This window comes from Echinops telfairi, unplaced genomic scaffold, assembly GCF_000313985.2.
Source record: "Echinops telfairi isolate 266 unplaced genomic scaffold, ASM31398v2 ScPeMD7_25;HRSCAF=90, whole genome shotgun sequence".
Lineage (NCBI taxonomy): Eukaryota > Metazoa > Chordata > Mammalia > Afrosoricida > Tenrecidae > Echinops > Echinops telfairi.
In genome coordinates, this window is record NW_022103922.1 from 16185219 (window position 1) to 16207448 (window position 22230).

At 40.0% G+C, this 22230-nt stretch overlaps 1 protein-coding gene across 1 annotated transcript in view; it reads left to right on the forward strand.

Annotated features, from left to right (window-relative positions):
* Positions 1-22230, forward strand: part of CCDC171 (coiled-coil domain containing 171) — a 303642-nt gene that overhangs the window by 84688 nt on the left and 196724 nt on the right. Inside the window, exons 12-17 of the mRNA XM_004706542.2 lie at positions 928-1030; positions 6969-7075; positions 8845-8934; positions 10229-10429; positions 14425-14592; positions 16175-16363. Coding sequence (XP_004706599.1) covers positions 928-1030; positions 6969-7075; positions 8845-8934; positions 10229-10429; positions 14425-14592; positions 16175-16363 — 858 coding nt within the window. The remainder of the gene's footprint in view (positions 1-927; positions 1031-6968; positions 7076-8844; positions 8935-10228; positions 10430-14424; positions 14593-16174; positions 16364-22230) is intronic.

Consider the following 22230-nt stretch of genomic DNA (forward strand, 5'->3'; position numbering starts at 1 on the left):
TGAGGTGTCGAAGGGATCAGGTATCAGGCATCAAAGAACAAAAAATCATATCATTGTGAATGAGGGGGAGTGCGGAGTGGGGACCCAAAGCCCATCTGTAGGCAACTGGACATCCCTTTACGGGGAGGAGATGAGCAAGTCAGGGTACAGTGTAGCAATGATGAAACATACAACTTTCCTCTAGTTCCTAAATGCTTCCTTCCCCCCGCACTATCATGATCCCAATTCTACCTTACAAATCCGGCTAGACTAGAGAATGTACACTGGTACAGACAGGAACTGGAAACACAGGGAATCCAGGACAGATGAATCCTTCAGGACCCGTGGTGAGAGTGGCGATACTGGGAGGGTGGAGAGAAGGTGTGGTAGAAAGGGAGAACCGATCACAAGGATCTACATATAACCCCCTCCCTGGGGGACAACAGAAAAGTGCGTAAAGAGAGACATCAGACAGTGTAGACATGACAAAATAATCATAATTTATAAATTATCAAGGGCTTGGGGGGGCCAGGGAGGGAAGGGAACTAATGAGCTGATACCAAGAGCTTAAGTAGAAAGAAAATGTTTTGAGAATGATGATGGCAACAAATGTAAAAATGTGCTTGACACAATGGATGGATGTATGGATGGTGATAAGAGTTATACGAGTCCCCAATAAAATGATTAAAGAAGAAGAACAACAACTGCTATATGTAAAATATTTTGAACAATGCTAGGCAGTGGTAAGTCCTCAATAAATTGCTAATGAGACCTGGTAGTGTTACAATAAGCCAAGTAGAAGGCATGATTCAGACAGAGAAGAAGTTTATTAGCATAAGATTTTGATAGCTTGTTTATACTTAATTGTGCTGTATATGTCTATGTAAAAAATCTAGCTCATATAATACTTGACCTTTTTACATGTGCTTTTTCCCCCTAATTAAAAAGGCTAAGAAGCACCAAGCCTTCCTAGTAGAGACATGTGAAAATAATGTGAAAGAATTGGAATCGATCTTGGACAGCTTTTCTGTGTTGGGCCAGTGGACATCAGGTTAGTTGAAGGTATAAGATGACAGATGCATCTGTCAGTGTTCCAAAGTCACGACACTTGGGGCATTCTGCAGATGCCTCTTATAGTCCCTCATCTCAACATGCTTTGATTTGATGACATGATCAGGGCAGTTCTCACAGCGGTCAGTTGGCCTAGCTGGCCGAGAAGGGGTGACGGAATGGGGACCTGCTGTTGCCCTCGCAGAACTTGATTTACAAGGGTTGGGGTCTGTATGATTGGACAGACAAGGGCTCACTTGCTGTGTTCTGAATCCAACTGAGAAAAAAGTCCTTACAGTCTACCTGCAAGGGGAACAGATGTTTCCATCAAACCGAGCCAAATTCTGAGGCAACCTTCAGCAACTTAAAGGTCATGCATTCCAAAGGTTATGTAGGACACAGGCTGTAGCACAGTGCATGTTCTACACCGGCGCTTTCACATTCGTTTCCCATTACCTTACACACATACTCTCTAGATAAGAATGCTTAGGTGAAATATTTTGGTTTTAGTATTAACCCTCTTAATAGAATAAGTTGTATATCAGGTAGATATATTTGGGGATCTAGCAAAATATTAGTCATGGATGCTGCTGCCCATGATTTCTACTCTCTTAAGAATTTTGTGATCTTTTACATTAAGAATTTGTTCTGAAAAAAGTATGACCCGCCAGCTGATCTTTATGTAGCGGGACAAAATTTCCATTAGTCCAAGAAATTCAGGAGTTCCTTATTTAGAGGATTTAGTTGGTCTCCTGACCTGTGACCCTTTTCACCTTGTTTTCTGTTGCCTCCAACCTCCCAACCTCATCCTAATTACTCTCCCTGTTCCCACCCTTGCTCCCTTTAATGCTTTCTCTCTCACTACAGAGTGATCATTTACCAAGCAGAGGCAGAGCAGGAGCCAGAATGAACAATGATTTGTAAATCCCTCTGTGGGCTGCTCTAGCCTCATGACCCCACGCTCTTCTTTCCTCTGTCTTTGGCCTCTGCTGTTTCTCTCTTTTTTTTATTGTGGTAAAATACCCACAACATAAAGTTGCCCTTTTTTTTGTTTTTTTTCTTTATTTTATTTTATTTTTTAACATTTTATTAGGGGCTCATACAACTGTTATCCCAATCCATACACACATCAATTGTGTAAAGCGCATTTGTACATCGTTACTCAAAACATTTTCTCTCCACTTAAACCCCCGACACTAGGTCCTCATTTTTTTCCTCCCTCCCCGCTCCCCCAAAGTTGCCCTTTTAACCACTTTCATGTGTACAACCTTATTTCCAAGTAGCATTAATCACATCCCCAATTTTGTGCAACCATCATCACTGTTAGTTTCTAAAACTTTTTCATCACTCCAAGCAGCACTAGCTCCTCATTTCTCTCTCCCCTCAGCCTGTGGTGACCTCAAATCAACTCTCTGCCGCTGTGTAGTTATCTGTTCTAGACATTTCATCTAAGTGGGCTCCTATAGTATTTGTCCTTTGTGGCTGGCTTAATGTTTTCAAGGCTCATATGAGTCATAGCATCTATTGGAACTTCACTTCTTTTTATGGTGAAATAATATTCCACTGTGCATATATAACACATATTGTTTATTCACTCATGCATGTGTTGATGTACACAAGTTGTTTCTACCACTTGGCTATTGTGAACAATGCTACAGTGAACATTGGTGCACAGGATCCTGTTGGAGTCCCTGCATTTGTTTGTTTTCTGGCCTAAGTGTAATTGTTGGGTCATATGGTAATTCTATGTCTAACTTCTTTGGGAGTCCCTGCTGTTTCTTGGGAATTCCAAGCATGCGTCTGTCTTGGGGTTCGACATGCTGGCTATTCCTTTATAAAGTTCTTTATCTCAATATGCCTGCCTCACTGGCCAGTCTTCCATCTCCCCCAAGTCTGTGCTCCAGCTCACCTTGTATGCATTATGTCCTCCCACAGCCACACTTTACACCCCCCCTCCCACCCCCCGCAACACACGCTTTTACTGCTGTCAGATATTTCTGAGGTACTCTTCAGTGGATTTATTCTTACGTCTGAGCTCCAGAAGGGCTCGGGGCTCGGCCTCTTTCCCTTGTTGATGAACTTTAAACACCTAGAGCAGGACTTGGCACAAAATAGGCACTCAAATACTTGTTGAATTAAAGTGTGACTAAATTCATATGGGGTTGAGGGTCTGTTTCACTGTTGAAGTTGTAGTGGTCATAAAGCACCCCTTTGGGCAGCAGCCCACATGGCTATTACCGGGAAGATGGGTTTCAGGGTCAAAGATGTACACTTGTACATGGTTTATCTGGAGTGTTACCTTGGTCGCCGACCGTCATTAGAGAAGACACAGGGTTTACTTAAACTTAACCAGGGACATTTGTTTGCTCTTTTAAAAACAGTTTTATTGGCACGCCAGCCTCATACAACATGTATCAAGAAGAATTGTACAATGTTTACCACAATCAATTTTAGAACATTTTCTTTTTCTCTGTACTCATTGTCATTCATGTATTTTTTTTCAATTCTGACAAAAATATGCACCACGAAACCTTCTCCAATTCAACAGTGTCTACATGAACAGGTCAGTGCCACTGGGTGTACTCTGGTTGTTGTGCAGCCATGACTGGGACCCCGCTCCACATTGTTCCACCACCGTGAGCATGCACACAGTGCCCGCAGCAAAGCACCAACTCCTCTGCCTCCACCCATGGTGGCCAGAGGGCACATGGTTTTCTTGACGTGATATTCCCATATCATACACTTCCATAGTTACATCTCTTTGAAAAAGAATTGTATATACATCATCACAATCAATTCTAATTCTCCCTCCCTATTTGCTCTCTGCTTTTCATTAAAACTGGAGTACATCAACTCCTCATGTCTCACTTCTTTCCTGGTGGAAATTCTTATAGGACAGAGAGAGAGAGAGAGAGAGAGAGAGAGAGAGGCCTCCGGTGAGCTATTTATCTCTTTGAAGCCGTGCAGCCTTTCTGCCTCAAGCATTTCTTTTAGGACAGTTTCAGCTCTGCCTGAGGGTGTTAGCAAACGTCTGGAATGCGACTTTTCCTTCATGGGTTCATGAAAGAAAGTTTTTCTCTTGTGGTTCAGTCCTGGGTCTTCCTCGGGGTGGTTAACTTCATGTTGGCTAAGAGCCTTCCAATCTTTAGCCTTTTCTTTAGGAAATTATTTGTATGTGTATTGTGTGTGTGTGTGTGTGTGTGTGTGTGTGAATATGTATGCTATATACACACATATATACGAGAAGCCTTAAAACATTTTGTGGAAAAATGGAATGGAAAGATAATGACATTTTCCTGTGACGTTTTTGATTCCTCTTCTATATGTTTATGTGTGTGTTAAAGTATACACACATATATCTATGTGCACACACATACACAATATATACAATTATATATATGCACATGTGGGATGTATATATTATACATGTAAACACATTTTATGGTGGTGCCACAGTTAAGCACTTCATTGCTAAGTGCATGGTCAGTAATTCAAACTTGACAGCCTCTCAGCAGGACGAAGACATGGTGATCTGCCTCTGTAGAGATTACACTCTTGGAAATCCTATGGGGCAGTTCTACTTCGTCCTGTACGGTTACTATGAGTTGGAATTGACCTTCAAGATTTAAATTTATATTTAAGGAGAGTCAGAAGGGCCTTAGAATATAGTGACATCATTTGTTGCCTTTATTCACTGCCGATGAATTGATGCTGACTCACAGTGATCGGATAAGACAATGTAGAACTGGCCCTGTGTTTCCAAGACTGTAAGTCTTAACGGGGTAGACAGTTAGATAGTCCCGTCTTTCTCCAAAGGAGTGGCTGGTGGTTTTGAACTGCTGCCCTTGCAGTTAGCAGCCCAGTGTGTAACCACTGTGCTACCAGGGCTCCTTTTGTTGCCTTAAAAGAGTCCATTATTTTGGGGGTGATAGTGCAGTGATTAGAATATTATTACGTTAAATAAAATCAGTCAGTGGGGTCCCCGGCCCAGAGTGACCTTTTAGTTTTTATTTTCAAACATCGTGTCCCGTTAAAGGGCCAGTAAATATTTCTTTTTATAATCGATGAAGCTGGGACATCAAGCAGACTTTGCACTACATCTGAACTTCATTGTGCAAATATTTTCAGGCAAGACAGTTTATTTTGTATAGAATATAAGCATGTGCAAAGGTCAGTAAGGAGAGGGCATTTTGTCCCCTTGCCCCTCAACACTCAAACTAAGGTGATTTTATTCTTCTGGATCGAAGAGGACGCTTTTTTCTCCCTTATTGTGAAAGCCAGCATATTTCCCGAGTGTCCTTGGATGATTTATTCATAGCCTCCTTGTGTAGCAGCAAAAGAAAAGAATTATACATTACTTTTTTTTATCTTGTGCAAGAGAGCAATTTTTTAAACATATATTTGGTAAGACTCTTAATAAAATTTTTAATGAGTTGTCTCTCCAACTCACAGTCATTACAAAGGCCACTGTCTCCTCTATTATCACACCTCAGAGCACTAGCTCCCCCACCCTTCCCTCTTCTTTCCTTGTATATATGTTGTTTCCACGTTACCTTTCATGGTTAAGTGAAATGCTCTTCTTGTGTTGCAGAATTCCTAAGTTGTACGCATGCTTAAGCAATTGCTTAAATTCTAACAGCATCATCGCCGTAACTTTATTAATGACCCTTTGCCAAGTAACATGCTATCACCTATATCCTGAGATAAATAAAATGGCTCCATCAGTAGGAGATTTTCTGTTCCCTTTCCCCCTCATTTCTTTTTTCCTTTATTAATACTTTCTTCCTCTGACACCCCCAAAGTTCCATAGTTGAAACCTGAAAGAATGGAGGAAGGACCAATGTCATTATTTGTTCTGTGCCTCTATTCTTCCATCAGACTGTAAGTTCCAGGAGTCCAGAGGCTGGACCAGTCTTGTCCACCTCTGTGTCGTGCCTATAATGAATGCATAGCATGAATCCACTTACGTTTCCTGAATGAATAATAAAGCCTAGCTTGTGACTGCTTCTTTTTCAAACTGTTTCACAAGTGTGCCCTCCTTATCTATTGAAATGTTTAGGCTGAGAAATACAGCAGGGAGAAATAATGGAAAAAAGTCAAATGCTTTCAGTAAGGCTTCTTAAAAGTTAAATCTGGTATATATATATTTTTTACATTCTTTGAAGAGTAGTACACAAAACAGTTTAAGTGTTCTTAAAATGAGACTTTTGGTTATTTTGGATGACTATGTTAACTATATCTGATCATGCAACCTTGATTAGTTCAACTAACTTAGTTGTGGCACAAGCAAATGAAAATGGTTTGAGGGCATGATATGAAAGTTACACATATTTTTACAATGAGTATCAATTTTAAGGGTTTTAATTGAAACATGATGTGGACCTAGGTAGATAATAGCGTTTTAAAAAGTATTGATTTCACATTGTAACTTGAGAATTTTAAGGATCGAAGAGCCAGTTCCAAGCATAACAGAAAATGATGTGCTCTTGAGTTGGGATCTTATGCTTTAAGAAATCTAGTGCCGAATGAAAGACCTTACTGATCAAAGACAAAAGGGCCAAAGTGAGTGTAGTTAACTCCCGGCGACAATGCTAGTTTATCAAATTGGTTAATTGTTGAATAATATGTGTGTGCAAGCATTTCAGATATTTAGTGGATGTGGAGGGGACAAAAAGAAAAAGAGCTAGCCACTAGCTGCAACGTGGGCTTCATTAAGGCAGAAAACAGCCAGGAATTTGAACTTGGTATCTCACAACTTTAATTTGATCACTTGTTTAGAAAGGCTAGCCAGCAGCATGCATGGGAGAATATGATTCTACTCAATGTTTCATGAAGCCTTTTTTAGCTCTACCTAATTGTAATATCTCTGTTACTGTTTACTTAGCTTTTGTCTCTGGGTGACTTTGGGAACTTTGTTTTCATCCTCTATTTTTCTGCAGGCATCCACAAGGACAAAGATAAAACCCCCAGCTTCTCTGTTGTCCTCGAGACTCTGAGGCGCACCTTGACAGATTACCAGAACAAGCTGGAAGATGCATCTAATGAGGTAACACTTGCACTGTTTGGCTCCACGCATATAGCCCTGGGCCTGCAGCAGTACATACCCCTGGCTTGTTACAAAGGTCAAAAGATTGGGAATATTGAATTGACAGCTTCACTGATAGAAAAAAGAAAAGTGTCTGTCATTGTGCTTTCTTTAACTGTGGCTTAGAGTCCTGCCTCACTTTTATTCATGCCACCCTTCATCACACACTTATTTTCAAAGATATAGATTGTGTCGCTTCTTGGTCTTCCTAATTTGTCAATTCTAATTATTATTAAAAAGAGACACAACCTATACAGGTAATTTGAATGAGTAAGTTAATATTAAGCTGAATTTCAATGTTAGTGTGTTTATAGGACGTTTGGAATAGCTTGTAGAAATTCAGGCTTTGTCACTGTTTTATTCTAAGACTTATCTAAATTGTGGCAATCTCAATAAAAATTAAGAAGTCTTAAGGAAAGAAATTAATTTTTATTCCCTAAAGGGAGTGTAGTGTTGTTAGGAGTTTTTAAAAACAAACAATCGTTTGATGTAGCCTGGGAGCTTTTACTTTGCTGACAGAAAAATCCCATGCTTCTGTTTATCATCTCATTTGTATTATTTAATGTGTGGGTTAATAATTTTCTTGGGTATTAAAATGTTTTATGAATCCGTGCTTTAAAAATTGAAGTTTGTTTAGTCACTTCTTGTCAAATTAGAGCATAGAAAGTAATTACATTAAAGGCAATTAGTGAAACAGCAGATTGTTTGAACCAGAGACAAGCCACATAACATGGAACTTGGTGGTTAGCTTTCTGTGTCTGGCTTTCTTTCATGCGACCCCAGGCTGGGAAACCATGGCATCTCACACTTGAACAGAGGGCTGCTTTGGTTTAGTCTACCAAGGCAAACAAAGAAGGACAAGTGAGTCTTCTGAATGCCCTTTGGCTGTTCAAGAGTCACAAAAGAAAGTGACCATGGAAATAATTAAATCTCTATCAAGCGCAGTGCTGCCAGTCTTTCCCAGGGAGACAAGACAACCTGCATTGTTAGTGGATTGCGGACCTCTTCCGAGGTGTGGATCTGGAAGCTGCAGGGTAACTAGGAACATAGGACCCACAGCGAATTGTTATTTGGGGGGATGGATGTCTCATGATCCTCAGCACACTTGAAAAGTCGACTCAGCAGGCTTTGGCTTAGCGATGCGCTTTGTCGTGAACCAGTGCCAGAGACAGCAGTGGGGAGACCAAGGGGGTGGCTGCGAAGGAAGCAGAGAGAGCAGTCTGACAGAAAGAAGAATGAACTGTCAGAGCGAGGGAATCACAAGCGGAGCAGCACCAACTGATGACCTGCCACAGGCTTCCCAGTAGGACTGCATGTGACTGACCCTGAAGTTTGTCATATGGAGCGGGAGACCAGTGAAGGACCCTCATGATGTACAGGAGGAACAAGCTCCTGCCCTGTCTCCCCCACCCCCTTTCTTTTAGATGCCTGCTGGCATTTGGGTCCAGCAGGATTTTCAGAATAAAGTTATATTTGTTTACAGTAAGAATGAAGTCTTTTATCCAGACATCTAGCAACAGCACAAGAGCCTCACTGACATGTTAAGCTTGAATGCTTTCGTTTCTCTTTAGCCAGGCTACACAGCAGTTACACTAGAGAAATACTTCATGAAGACTTTTAATTATTCTCGAAACACTCCTGTTTAAGGAGGGCACAGAAAACATTCAAAGATTAGCTTTTGAGTCACACATCCTTGAAACATGTTAAGAAGTTCTGTTTTCTCTCTCCAGCTCACCAGCATGTGCAATGCTAAGGAAAAAGTATTGAGTGAACTTAATTCTACCAAACAGAAGATAGAATCTCACACTAAAAGCATAAAGGTATTATGATTTAGCATAACTTTTTATCCTAAAGCATAAAGGTATTATGATTTAGCATAACTTTTTATCCTAAGACACAAATATAGTTGTTTAGACTATGTTTTTAACCAGAGGTATCCAAAAAATATATTTTCTTTATTTAAACTAAATATAATTGGATAAAATTTTACTGGCTTTTAGCCAAAAGGCCGAGCAGTGATATATTTGGATAAAATGCTAATTAAAAAAAACCCTGCTGGTCAAAGTAACAATAATGCATGGCATTCAAAAAAATAAAAGTTGGTTTGAAAGTGTGTCGGTTCAAGAAAAATTTATTTTCCAGATAATTATCATATCATAAGATAAAAAGGAATGACTTCAGACTTAATACCCAGCATTAGATGTGTCTTAAAAGTACTTTATTTAAGTACATCAGTAATCAGTATTTGGCATCAGTTTATATTATTTTAGGGAGGAACCCTTGTGTTTATACACACCAGGCCTGGCCATGGGCGGCAGCCACTCCTGGCCCGAGTCCAGAACAACAGCTTATTTTATTTTCTGCGCTGGTTTTATGTCCTGCATCTTTGCAAAATGGTCCTGGGGCAGCTTGCAGAGTTGATCAGTATTGTAGGAATTTTATTGTGCTGGTTCATGTTGAGCTTGTCATGGGTACACTTCAATAGGATTTGTTAAGCCTAAGGAATAAACAGTTCAGCAGTGTTTTATACCACTTAGTTGAAATTTCTATTAGTATTTAGAATACCATTAGAAAGTAAATGTTCTTATATGAGATTTAAGGGGTTTATTTTAAAAATCTTATTAAATGTTTAAAAAATGTCCATCGACCAAATTATTTTTTAAAATGGCACACAAGGAAAATTCCCTTTGAAAGACCTTTTTGGAAGAGGAATCGTGTGAACATTTTCTGCAAAGGTTAAGGAAGCCTGGTGGCAGAGTGGGTTATGTGTTGGGTTGCTAACCTCAAAGTCAGCAGCGTCAAAACCAGCAGCCGCTGGGCTGGAGAAAGATGAAGCTTTCTACTCCCTTTCAGAGTTATAGTCTCAGAAAATCAAAGGGGCAATTCTTCTCTGTCTTAGAGAGTTGCTGTGAGTCGGAATCGACTCTGAGTAAACGTTAAGACAACAAATTTTTTAGCTAAAAAACTCACTTCAGTTAAGCACCTTCATGCTTTAGCAGCGTAAACACATGCTTTCCTGGAAGTTTCTTCAGCTATGAAACTAGTAGGTATTTCACGCCACCACCCCATGGGTCATCCTAACGACGTTCTCCTTATGTGGTGTATCTTCAATAGGACCTTCAGGAGAAACTGGTGGACGTCAACAAAGAGTTAAGTCATTTACGCACCAAGTGCGCAGACCGGGATGCTTTAATAAGCACTCTAAAAGTGGAGCTGCAGAACGTGCTGCACTGCTGGGAGAAAGAGAAGGCCCGGGCAGCGCAGTCGGAAGGTGAACTCCACAAGCTTTCCCAGGCCTCCCACAGGGACTCAGAGGTATGACCCGAGACCAGATGCTGTCTGGAAGGGCCTGCCCTGCGCTCGGCTTCACAGCCACAGCCACCAGTGGCTGTTTTTTACTGCTATCTGATTGAAGTCAAAAATTTTGTTCTGAGCTGGGTGTTTTGAAAGATTTGCGACAGCTGCAAAGCCAGTCGCTCCCTTGTCCTTGCGCTGCCCTCTTGGAGAGACACAAGGCAGTGTGGCCCTCCCGGCCCTTGCACAGCTAATGCTCCTTGGCGCTCTTAGGAGCTGTTCTCCTGATGGCCTTTTCGAGGTTTTCTTGCTCTCTAAAGACAAAGTTATTATTTTACTGCAGTTGTGGTGTGGGGGAAGGAATATGGTTTCGGTGACCAGAAAGACCCGGAACGGGCTCCTGGTGCCTCTGATGAAAGACTCTGTGGCCATGACTGGCCAAGCCACACAGCTCTGTCTCTTCACGCCTCATGTTCCTGTTTGTTTTTTTCCACTGAAGGTAAAACGTTTATTTTTGAGGAACATAATTTATACTGCACATTTTCAAGTTGAGTGACATCAGGAAGCAAAAGTGGTCTCCCTCCCCCTCAATCCTAGGAATAACTAAGGGTATAAAATTTCTTTTTAAATCTTGATACATGAAAGTTTAGCACCAGCACCCAAAATGAACAAATAAGGAAAAATAGCACTTATTAAATATTTCAGAATTCTTCGGTTGGGGTTCTTGCTCATGTGATATTAATATTTCTTTTTTCAATTCACATGATCAAAACAGTAAAAACCAGGAAAAAAATATAACCGTAGTGGTTGCTGAAATTGGGGAGGTGGCTCTCTTGTCTTCCGTGCAGGGATTCTTAGAGTCTGTTTGCTGAAAAAATTGCTGACATTCTCCTTTTTCAGTTGTTTATTTCTTAAAAAAATATAACATACATTCGAAAGTCCAAATCTTAGTCCTTGTTGTTTCCTGGCGTATAAAACAAGAATAACATCTACTTTGATAGATAACCTCCTTGCTCCTTGTGATAATGGATATTTTTAAAATTCAGAAAAAGAAGGCCCACAAAATTAACACATGAATTTAGATGCTTCGGGAGGTTGCCTATTCATTTTCTTTTCTTTCAAAAACAAAATAGTTTTATTGGCATATAATTCACATATTATACTCCATTTTCATTTATTAGTGATTCTTAAAATTCTATGACCAAACTTCCATGTTTTGTATGATCCTGCGTGAATGGAATGGTTAGCTTGTATTTTCCTTTCCCCATGGGGCATAGACTCGTCTAGTTAGTGTGGAGCTGGTTTATCTGAGTCGTCTTGCATATTGAGTCCATTACTGTAACAAATAGGAACACGGATGCCAAGAGCGTAGAGAGGAAGCATTCTTTCCACTCTTCTTACGGGCTGGGTTTTAAATTGTGTCCACATGAAGGGCTTGGAATTGTTCTGCACATCAGATAAAGATTAAAATAAAGGAACTGGAAGACTGGCTGTATTGTAAAGTCAGCATGTCTGCAGCAGTATGGCTGGGTTCAACATGTGTGAATTGATTTTGGGTTTTGAGGGTTGTATTTCTTTCTTTCTTTTTTTCTTTTGCACGCCACAGGGCTGATGATCATGCTTGGTTTATCACAGCCCAAGCCAAAAAGGACACAGCAGCCACTCACTGAGCCATCCTGAGGGTGATCCGCATCGCTTGGTGAAAAGTGGGAGGGGGGGACACTTTAGTGCCTGGGGATTACATGTGGTTACTTGGAGCGAATAGGATTTTTGAACACCTAAAGGCAGTTGAAAAATATAAAGCCATCTTTCAGTCTGTCTGAAAGGGAAAGGCTGGTGTAGTTATGAAGCCTTTTGATTTCTTCACTCAGGTTTGTAGTTGCAACTAAATGAATGCTCTTAGTTTTCAAATGATTGTATTTGGAAAAAGGTAAAATGGCCTGAAAGTTTGAATGAAAGATATATATTTTGACGCATACAAATATAGATAATTCTTTAGAATGTCTACTTTCAAAACTTTTACATATGCTATTTTCTGTTTTTATGATTTAGATTAGAATTTCCTTTTTTACCTTTCTCTTAAAATTTCTCCTTTTAATGGCTATCTTTCCTAATGATCTATTACATTATTTTATTTTATCTTTTTTGAGGGAACTTATTTGAGCTACCCAGAACATTCACTCTGTAGCTTTCCAATTGCTTTGTCTTTGAGGTCCATGCTTTGGGGCTTTATTAAAGGTGAAACACCTTATTAAGGGAGCCATTGGGCTTTTTAGGAAGTAAATCCTTCTTGGGTGTTCAAGATCGGTCAGTTCTCTATGGAATTCTGCAGCATAGCAAGAATTTCTAGGTTATTTCAATCATTCAACAATGAGCAGGTTACTTACTGCAATGTAAGTAAGTAAATGTTTAAAAATATTTTTCTAATTGGACAGCTTGGAAAGTATATCTTGGGCAGCCATGCCCATTTATTGTTTTTTTCCTCTGTTACTTTGTAATAGTCTACACACCTACCAGCTGCCTAGTGTCCCAAACGCTGTATTAACTTGTAAATGGCGAAAACAGATGAACTCATCTCCCACACATTTCTTATCTGTCTTCTCACCCAAGGGGCCAGGGAACATTGCCTGTCCGTCATCCACAAACGGGTCTCAGGACGAGAGCAGAAGTCCAACAACTGTGTACGTGCAGAGCAGAGACGAATGGAACTTTTCTTAGACAGAGTCCAATAACTCCTTTTTCGCTGGGTGAATTTTTTTGAGCTAAGTAATATTTGTCTTGGCAAGTGTAAATCTGAAAGAATAGGCTCACCATACTGCCTGACAGAAGGAATTAGAAGCTATGAGTCCAGACACCTTGTTGAGCAGCTGAGGAAGTTGGGCCTCAATTGAAACCTTCTTATATCCCACTGGTCAGGCTGGGCCTGCCTGTCCTCCCTTCCGTGCTTTGTTGTAAATTCTCAGGTAGGCAGTTGTCTAGTGGGCAGGTTTAGGTGATGTAAAATTGGATGAGTTGATGTTTGTTATGTTAATGGGGCAGGGCCACCCGTAGGCAGTGACTGACTGAGTCACCCTGAGGATGAACTTGATCACTTGGTGCTTCAAAAAGTTCGTGGGAAAATGAAATGAAAAGATAATGGAAAATTTCCACGAAATTGTTGACCTTCCCTTTTAAGTCACCACCCTTACTTAGATCACAACCCTGATCCAATGTAAGGGAAGTTTCCCTAGGGGTGGCCTGCATCATCTTTTATCTTACAAGGGACCTGGACTTTGGAGAGAGGTGGGGGTGGCGACAGTGGCTTGTTCTCTTCTTGGGAGAGAAAGCTTACTCAGGTTGAGCTTCTCCCCTCCTGCCGAGTTCCTCTTACACCCAGGGGAAGACTGCCACTCAGGCACCTGTGGATCTCCAGTTAGTGCGCAGCTCACAGGTAATAAAGGAGACAGGGACTTTCCCCCAAGCTGGCAGAGAGAGCGAGCCCCCAGCTGGTGCCCAGAATGTGGATTTCCAGTCTCCTCAACTGTGAGAGAATCCATTTCTGTTTGTTAAAGCTGCTCCCTTGTGGTGTTTTATTCGGAGAGACCAGTCCCTGGAAAGGACCTCATGCTTGGTCAAGTGGAGGGACATTGACAAAGAGGCAGACCCTCGATGGTATGGATTGACAGGGGTTGCCAACAGTGGGTTCAAACGTAACACTGGTGAGGAGGGTGCAGGACCCCGGCAGTGTTGGGTTTTGCTGTACAGAGGGTCACTGAGTCGGAACTGACACCTAACAGCACCCCTTGGGGTATTTCTGTTTCAGCAGCACTAACTAGCCGAGACACCTGTAGTCTATTGCCTGCTTCGTTTTGAATGTACAAAAAGCCCCAAAGTCATCGAAATGAAAATTATCTGAGACTTGAGTGTTTCTATTCCTTTCTAGGTTTTGTTTTTAATTACAAATTCTTTACTATGTGTGTTATGTGTGGTCCTTCTTACAGTGTTTATATACTGAAATGAATGTCTTTTTCTCCCAGGAGAAGCTAACCTTCCTTCATACCTTGTATCAGCACTTGGTAGCGGGCTGTGTGCTCATAAAACAACCAGAAGGCATGCTGGATAAATTCTCCTGGTCGGAGCTTTGTGCAGTCTTGCAGGAGAATGTTGATGCCCTGATCGGAGACCTCAACAGGGCTAATGAGAAGGTAACTGTCCTCAGGCACCAGATACCTCTATTAAATTCAGTGACATTTGTCCACATCACAGTATCATTAAGGGGGGCTGACATTCATCTTATTTCAAAAAGAATTTGGATGTTAATAATTCAATACCATTAATTATGGCTTGTCTACAACTCAGTTTGATGCCATTGCTGTGGGCATGTAAATGTGACTGAAGTCTGTATGAAGTCTCTAAGCTCCACTTTCTGTGCAGGACATGCTAATACTACTAGCCAGTATTAGCCACAGGGACCTCATTAAAAGAAAATAAATTAATCTTACTGATGAAGCAACTCAAAGAACTGAGTCATTTACATTAATAAACCAACTCTTTATCTTAGCATAAAATAGAAACAAGATACAAGCTACCTAAAAACATGATCTTAGAATTCTTTTGACAATCCAAGGTGTTCTTTTAAAAAAATGTTTAAACATTTTAAATGATGTTTATGACTGGCTTCTTGCAATGTAGCAAACTGCAGTACAGAACTCATTTCATATTTTAGAATGTCAGAAATAGCAGTTTCAGGGAGAAAAGACTAGATTTTTATGGCTGCTCTGCCATTTCACAAGCCGAGGCATTCAGTGTTTCACAAATAAACAAACAAATAGATAAATAGTCTTCTGCTGGTTATAGAAAATTAAACGGGCAGAGGAGACCAGCATATGCCACCATTCAAGGTACCGATCCATAGTCTGGATCTATTGAATGAGTCAGCACCATGTTTATGCTGTCTGGTTTCCAGGTCTACTTGCACTGGCATTCAATCTGAAGGGCCCCAAAGAGAACGTTCGTTCTGTGTTTCAGATCTGTTGAAGTAATTAAGCGACATCTGGGTTGGTCCAGTTTGTGGATGAGATTTCTTGTTACTGAGCAATTTCCTTGGGTCCTGTCAGTAAACAGGCCATAGGCGCTGAGAAATAGGATTGAGGAAAGGAGGGCTTGTGCTTGGAGAAGCACAGATGCTGCTCGTGCTTGTGAATGTGTGTGCAATGGGTATAAAGTCTGTGTGTGTAAGTCTGGAAAACTACTGACAATTACAATGTGTGTGTGTGTGTAGCTCCCTGCGATGGTATTATATTTCAAAATAATCTTTCATAGTGTCCATACATTGTTAAGTATCACACATGTGAACAGATGAGGTTATTCCTTCCAGTGTTTTGGATGTGAAATGGTCGGAGCATTCTGTTTTATTTCATGTGCATGTTTGCAAGTTTGTAACTGTCATTGAAATAACCCCTTTCCCAGTGAGATCATTAATTAGCTGAGCATTAGTTCCAGAAATAAGAATATTCTTAGTCTTCTCAACAAAAGGAGTACTTTCAGGAGAAAGAGAATAAAAATATTTGTATACACTGTCTACAGATGACATCGTTCTTTGCAAAATATATAGCCATTTCCCATGCTGATTTCTGTCCCGTAATTTTAAACATTTATATTTTAACTTACATTTTAATATGACCTTGAGGAATAAAATCAAGCATACATTTCTGGTTTCTTCTTTTCGAGAGGTGACGCAATGAAATGGTTTGTGTGCGCATCTCACTGTCGCATGCCTCCCTGCAGATAAACCATCTAGAGTACATCTGCAAAAACAAGTCAGACACAATGAGAGAGCTTCAGCAGACCCAGGAAGACACCTTTAACAAAGTGGCAGAGCAGATCAAAGCCCAGGAGAGCTGCTGGCATAAACAAAAGAAGGAACTGGAGCTGCAGTATTCTGAACTCCTCCTGGAGGTGCAGAAAAGGGCACAGGTACGTTGCTTCTCCAGAGAGCTCGACAAACTGGACTACTCCGTCTTTACATATTTCCAGTGTTTTCTTTCAGGGCCAACACCAAGTCCATTTAAAACTCCATGAGAACCACGCTTTAAAACGTGTTCAGACATACACACACGAGCACACAGACCCATGAACACATAGCTGTGCTTGTGTGCATGTCTTAAGGACTGTCTTGCTCGTAAGTTTGGAAGTAGATGAGTTTCTGGTTAATATATTTCAGATTATGTTGCCTAATGAAATGGTGAAATTTTATTGCCTTTATTCTTTTTAAAAAAATCAAACATTTCAAAGATTTAGTAACACATTGTCAGTTTTAGCATGCGTGTACTTATATCCAGTTTATTCCCATTTGAGGTTTAAATTTGTTATACCTGTAAATATTATAAGAAGCCTTGTTGGAGCTATGGATTAGGTACTGGGCTGCTAACAGCAAGGTTGGCAGTTCAAAACCACTAGCCTACTTCTCGGCAGAAAGATGAGGTTTTCTACTCCTGTGAAGAGTTGCAGTCTCAGAAACCCATAGGGGCTGTTCTCCCCTGTCCTATAGCATCTGTGAATCATGATTGACCCGATGGCAGCGAGTTTGGTTTTGGAGTTTTCCGAGCTCCTCTTTGGGAGAAAGATGAGACCGTCTGTCCCTGTAAAGGTTTACCTCTCAAAAGTCGTACGTGGGGCTCTGTGAATCCGAATTGACTATAGCAGGGGGTTTGGGGAACATTACCTATGAACCACATTTATAGTTTCAGACCCTGTATCAAAATAGTTGACTCCGAGATTGATTCTGTGTTCTGTTGACTTGACTGACAACAGAAGTTAAGGCTAGTTATTGCTAACTATCATCTCAGTTTTTAATTACAGAATGCTATTATATTTTAATATTGAATTTAATAAATGGTCACTTTCATTCTCAAGATAGATAAGAAATCAGAAGGTTGTAGATCATTTCCCTGGTTGATTCCAAATTTGATTGACTCACTATTTAACCTTTTTATCTGGCCCATCCATGCTTATGTTATCAAGTCTGAGTAAAAATATTTTTTTTGCCAATAATGTTTTGTTCAAGCCTCTGCAAACCGAAACCCCCCCAAAAACCATGACTGTTGACTTGATTCTGACTCATAGCCACCCTCTATCATAGCGCTTAATTTTGGAAAAAAAATAGTGGTTTAATTTTTAATAAGCCATTCCTTTATTTCATAAAATTAATAGACTCTGTTTGGGTTTCTGAGGCTGTAAATATTTATGTATCTTTTTACTGCAGAACGGCAGGTAGTTTGAACCACTGACTTTGTGTTTAGCCGCCCAATGCTTACCCAACAGGGGGCCGTGTGATGTGTTCTGCATTTTCTACTTTCTGCGGTGAGCTGAGAGTCAGAATTGACTTGACGGCAGAGCGACAGAAAGAGCAGCACGAATCAGTTGTATTTATTATCCAGGTAACTCTACCAGTGCAGTGTTTCGATAATTATACACACTCATGCCATCATCATCCCTGTTAAATATGGGTAACTCTTGGTGTAGCATTTATTGTAAATACTTTATTTGACATGTTAATGAAGTCAAAAGGATTTAGGGTGGAGAACAGAAATGAAAGAAATTCCACTATACCACACTATATTGCATGTTATACCTCCTACATCACAGTGTTGGAGGAGCCCTGGTGGTGCAGTGATTAAGTGCTCAGTTGCTTACCAGATAGTTGGTGGTTTGACCCCCTTTGCTCCACTAGAGAGAGATGAGGAATCTGCATCTTTATAGAGGGCAGCCTTGGAAACCTTGTTTGTCGCTCCACTCTGTCCTATAAGGTCACTGTGAGTAGGAATTGACTCTTGGCAATGGATTTGTTTTGGGTATAATCGTGGTATTAAAAGTACATTTGGCAAGAAATCTAAGGTAATCATAACAGTGACACGGTTTTATAGAGATGAAACTTAAAAAAATTGACTTGCAAAAATGTTCAAGGGTAAAGTGGAGCTCGTTTATATTATTGGAAGCGATAGCTCCTTAAGGTAAACAAGCCTGAGCAGAATGATTGATTCACAGGGAGCCAGACACAATCTTGTACATGCCATCTCCTGATGGACTGTGAGTCAGTGTGAGTGGGCACCGCTCAGGAAAGCAAAGTCCTCTGATTACTTTTCACCTAAGTGCTAGAGATGGTCTCTTTTAATTAAAAATTGTATTTTATTTTTGCTGTTGTTGAGAATGTACATAGCAGAGCATACGCCAATTAAATATTTTTTTTTTTTTTACATCTACAAGTCAGGGACATTGGTGACGTTCTCCCAATTGTGCAACCATTTTCACTGTCTTTTGCTGATTTTGATCTCACTCATTAGCAAAAAAGCTCATTGCCCCTCTTTTGTTTCTATGTATTTTGAGTTGTTGTTGTCAATTTGATCCCATATAGATAGCTCTTACAAGATCGGAATTCAGACAGTATGTAGTATTTAAGCTAAATTACCACTTGGTTTAAAGAAGCTTTATGGGAGTATTTTGGATTAAAGTTGAAAGATTATCTCAGGGCAATAGTTCCAGGGATTCTTACAGCCCATATGGCTGCAGAAGGCGTGGGTTTCATTGTTTTGCTAGTATTCACTTGACTTTGCAGAATTTAATACTATTAATAGTTTAATAGAGTTTTCAGTGCTTTGCTTACATTTGCATATCTTTCTTGTTTGAGCTCCACAACAACTCTGAGAGACAGATTCTTTTAGAAATCATTTCTAGTTTACATGAGGAAACAGGATCAGAAACCTAATGCTACTTATTTGTTCAGCTAGGATGTTCTTGTGATAGGATTAGAATGGAGATAGCAGAGCTAAGATGTTTATTTAGCACATGACTTGACATTTAGAAATGAAAAATTGTATGCGATCTACTGTCTTAATATATTATCATCACCCTTATCTTCCTGTGGTTTTTATATTATATTATATTATTAAACAGGTTTTCTTAGAAATGTATACTATTTAAAAATACAAAGTAATATATGAATATGAGTATAAAGGCATTTTCATATTTCTTGAACTCGCATTTTCATGTGATTCTTTTCTTTTAAAAGTTTTGGAAAAAAATCTCATTATCTTTAAATTCCACTTTTCCATGAATTGTTTTGAAGTACCCTTGTATGTGTAACAATTTGCCGTTTGAGCCGTTTTTAAGTATACGATTTAGTGACATTAATTATTTTTACCATATTGCCCTCCTATTACTGCTATCCATTTCCAAAACCTTTTCACCACTCCAGCTACTCCTTCCAGGAATGTTTATCTGTTGCAAATGCTTTTAACTTTAACTGATGGCGGTGGAAGAGGACCAGAGTCCTGTACATTGTAGAGGATTTGGAGAGCTGAGCGCTATCATGTTTTAAAGGGACTAAAATTTCCCCACAGTGGGCTTATTTTAGTTTCAGCTTTCCTTCAGTATTCATGGCCTTAACACATGACTTTGAATATTAGTTTAAAATATCATTGGAAAAGACATCTTTTCGGCTTTCTTGTTCATAAAAAGGCTGTAAACACGTACGGTAGGCGGCTGCCTGGGATACAATCGAGTGCACTTTTTTTTCGAGTGCACTTTTATTTCCATTTATCTAGCTGCAGTCACTCTGTCTTTTTTATCTTCTGTTTTCTGTGATTTTCCCTTTTCTCTCATTGACCAAGGGAGGTTGATTTTGGAGAGAACATGTTATTAACTTTTGTGATTTTCACTTGCTCCCTTCCATAATTCCAAAGAAGGAGAAAGTGAAGATTTTTACACTCTTTTGCAGTCAGAAATTGATCAAACAAGCAATCAAGATGCATTTAAGATTACTGTGATTGAAATACAAAGGCTGGCAACAGAGAAGGAGGAGCAGATTTGAGATCGAAGTATTGCTGATGGTAGCATGATAGAATTCTGTAAGAACTAAATTGCATTTATTGGAAGTACTTTTTGATTTAGCATGAATGGTGACTACAAGCATGGACCACCTCACATGGATTACACAGGAATCTGATTGGCCACATCTGTGGAAAGAGATGCTGGAGAAGCTCAATATCATTCGTCAGTACAGGGACAGGCTGCAGAGCAGACCATCAATTACTCATTGACAAGTTCAAGTTGACATTGAAGAACATGAAAACAAGCCCATGCGAGCCAAAGTGCAACCTTGAAAATATCTTACCTAAATTTAGAAACCATTTCAAGAAAAACATTTGATGCACTGGACACTAATGATTAAAGATTAGACAAACTGTAAGATGGACTCAAGGATATCATACGTGAAGAAAGCAAAAGTCCAGTAGAAAGACGGGAAAGAAAGAAAGGACCAAAATGAACTTCAGAAGGGACTCTGAAATCTTTTGTTCAGCTCTTTTGTTGTTTTGTTTTTGCTTTTAAAATACTTTTATTGGCATGTACTTCACATACATGCAATGTAATAATTCAGTCATACTACGAAGAGTTGTGCAGTCATTACTACAATCAATTTCAGGACAGTTTCCTTCTCATCTTCATCATTTGCACCCCGTTTTCTCCAATCTTCCTCTCCTAACCCCCTAGGCAATCATCTGCCCAGTTACTACAGCTACAAATTTCCCTATCCTGGATTTCATATACAGAAAATCACACAAAGCACAAGTACGAAACAAAGAATAACAGCAATGACTAGACAAAACAACAACAACAAAACTCAACCGAAAAGAAAGCGGAAAATATTAAAAACTGGAGCAACTTACAATGGGTCATAAGGGAGATCAAATGGTAAGGTGTTACATTTGTACCTAACTACATCTGTCATAATCGACTTCACAGTGCTTTCTGTCTTATAGCGAGGCTATTCACATCCCTGGACTATGTTCAGAGTGGATTTACTGGAGGCCTAATCCATGTGAGGACCTTACAAATAGATTTTGGGATACCATTGTCATCCAAAGCCCTCTGCATAATTTAAGCTCTGACTCTATTCCCTCCTTCTAATCTGGATTTTATTATGTACAATCCTTAGATCACACAGGCTGATGCACTTCTTCCGTGTGTGCTTATTGATGTCTCACTTGTTTGTTTGAAGGCAAGCCCTTAAGAGCCCAGACACTATTCTTTCTGATCGCTGAGCACCATCTGATTTCTTTACCACACTTTACTATAGCACCCATATCTTCAGTGGTCTCTTCATGATGGCGTGTCAAGTAGGGCCATGTCATTAGAACGAATTGTTCTAAGAATAGGCTAGAATTAAGTGTGAGCCCCAAATCCATCCATATATCTAGGGTTCATATACAACTCTGGTTCACTTTAGAGACATTATCATTTTATGATGATGTTAGGTACCATCGAGAAAGTTCTGACCTGCAGTGACCCTCTGCACAACAGAGTGAAATACTGCACAGTCCTGCACCATCCTCACAATTGTTCCTATGTCTGAGCCCCTATGTCAATCCATCTCGCCAAGGGCCCTCCTCTCCTTTGCCACCCCTTCACTTGACCAAACATGATGTCCTTCTCCAGGGATTGTTCATCTCTTTTACTAAACCATTCCTTCCATTGACTGCATTCAAGTCTCAAAGGGCAGCTAGAGAAGATGAAGAAATGAGTGAAGACTTGGAGTTAGAAAAACAAAAGGGAAAACATGCTCGACATTTCTGAGAGAACAGGAGATAATGATCAAGCCTCAAGTTGAAATACTGAAGAATTCTATGGGCCAAATATTGAGTGGTACAGGAAATACCTAAAGCAGATTGAAGAAAAACACAGTATCATTGCGCCAAACGGAATTGGTTGATGTTTAGCTTTCTCAAGAGGTAGCTTGTGGTCAAGAACTGATGGTACTGAAGGCATAAGTCCAGGATGCACTGAAT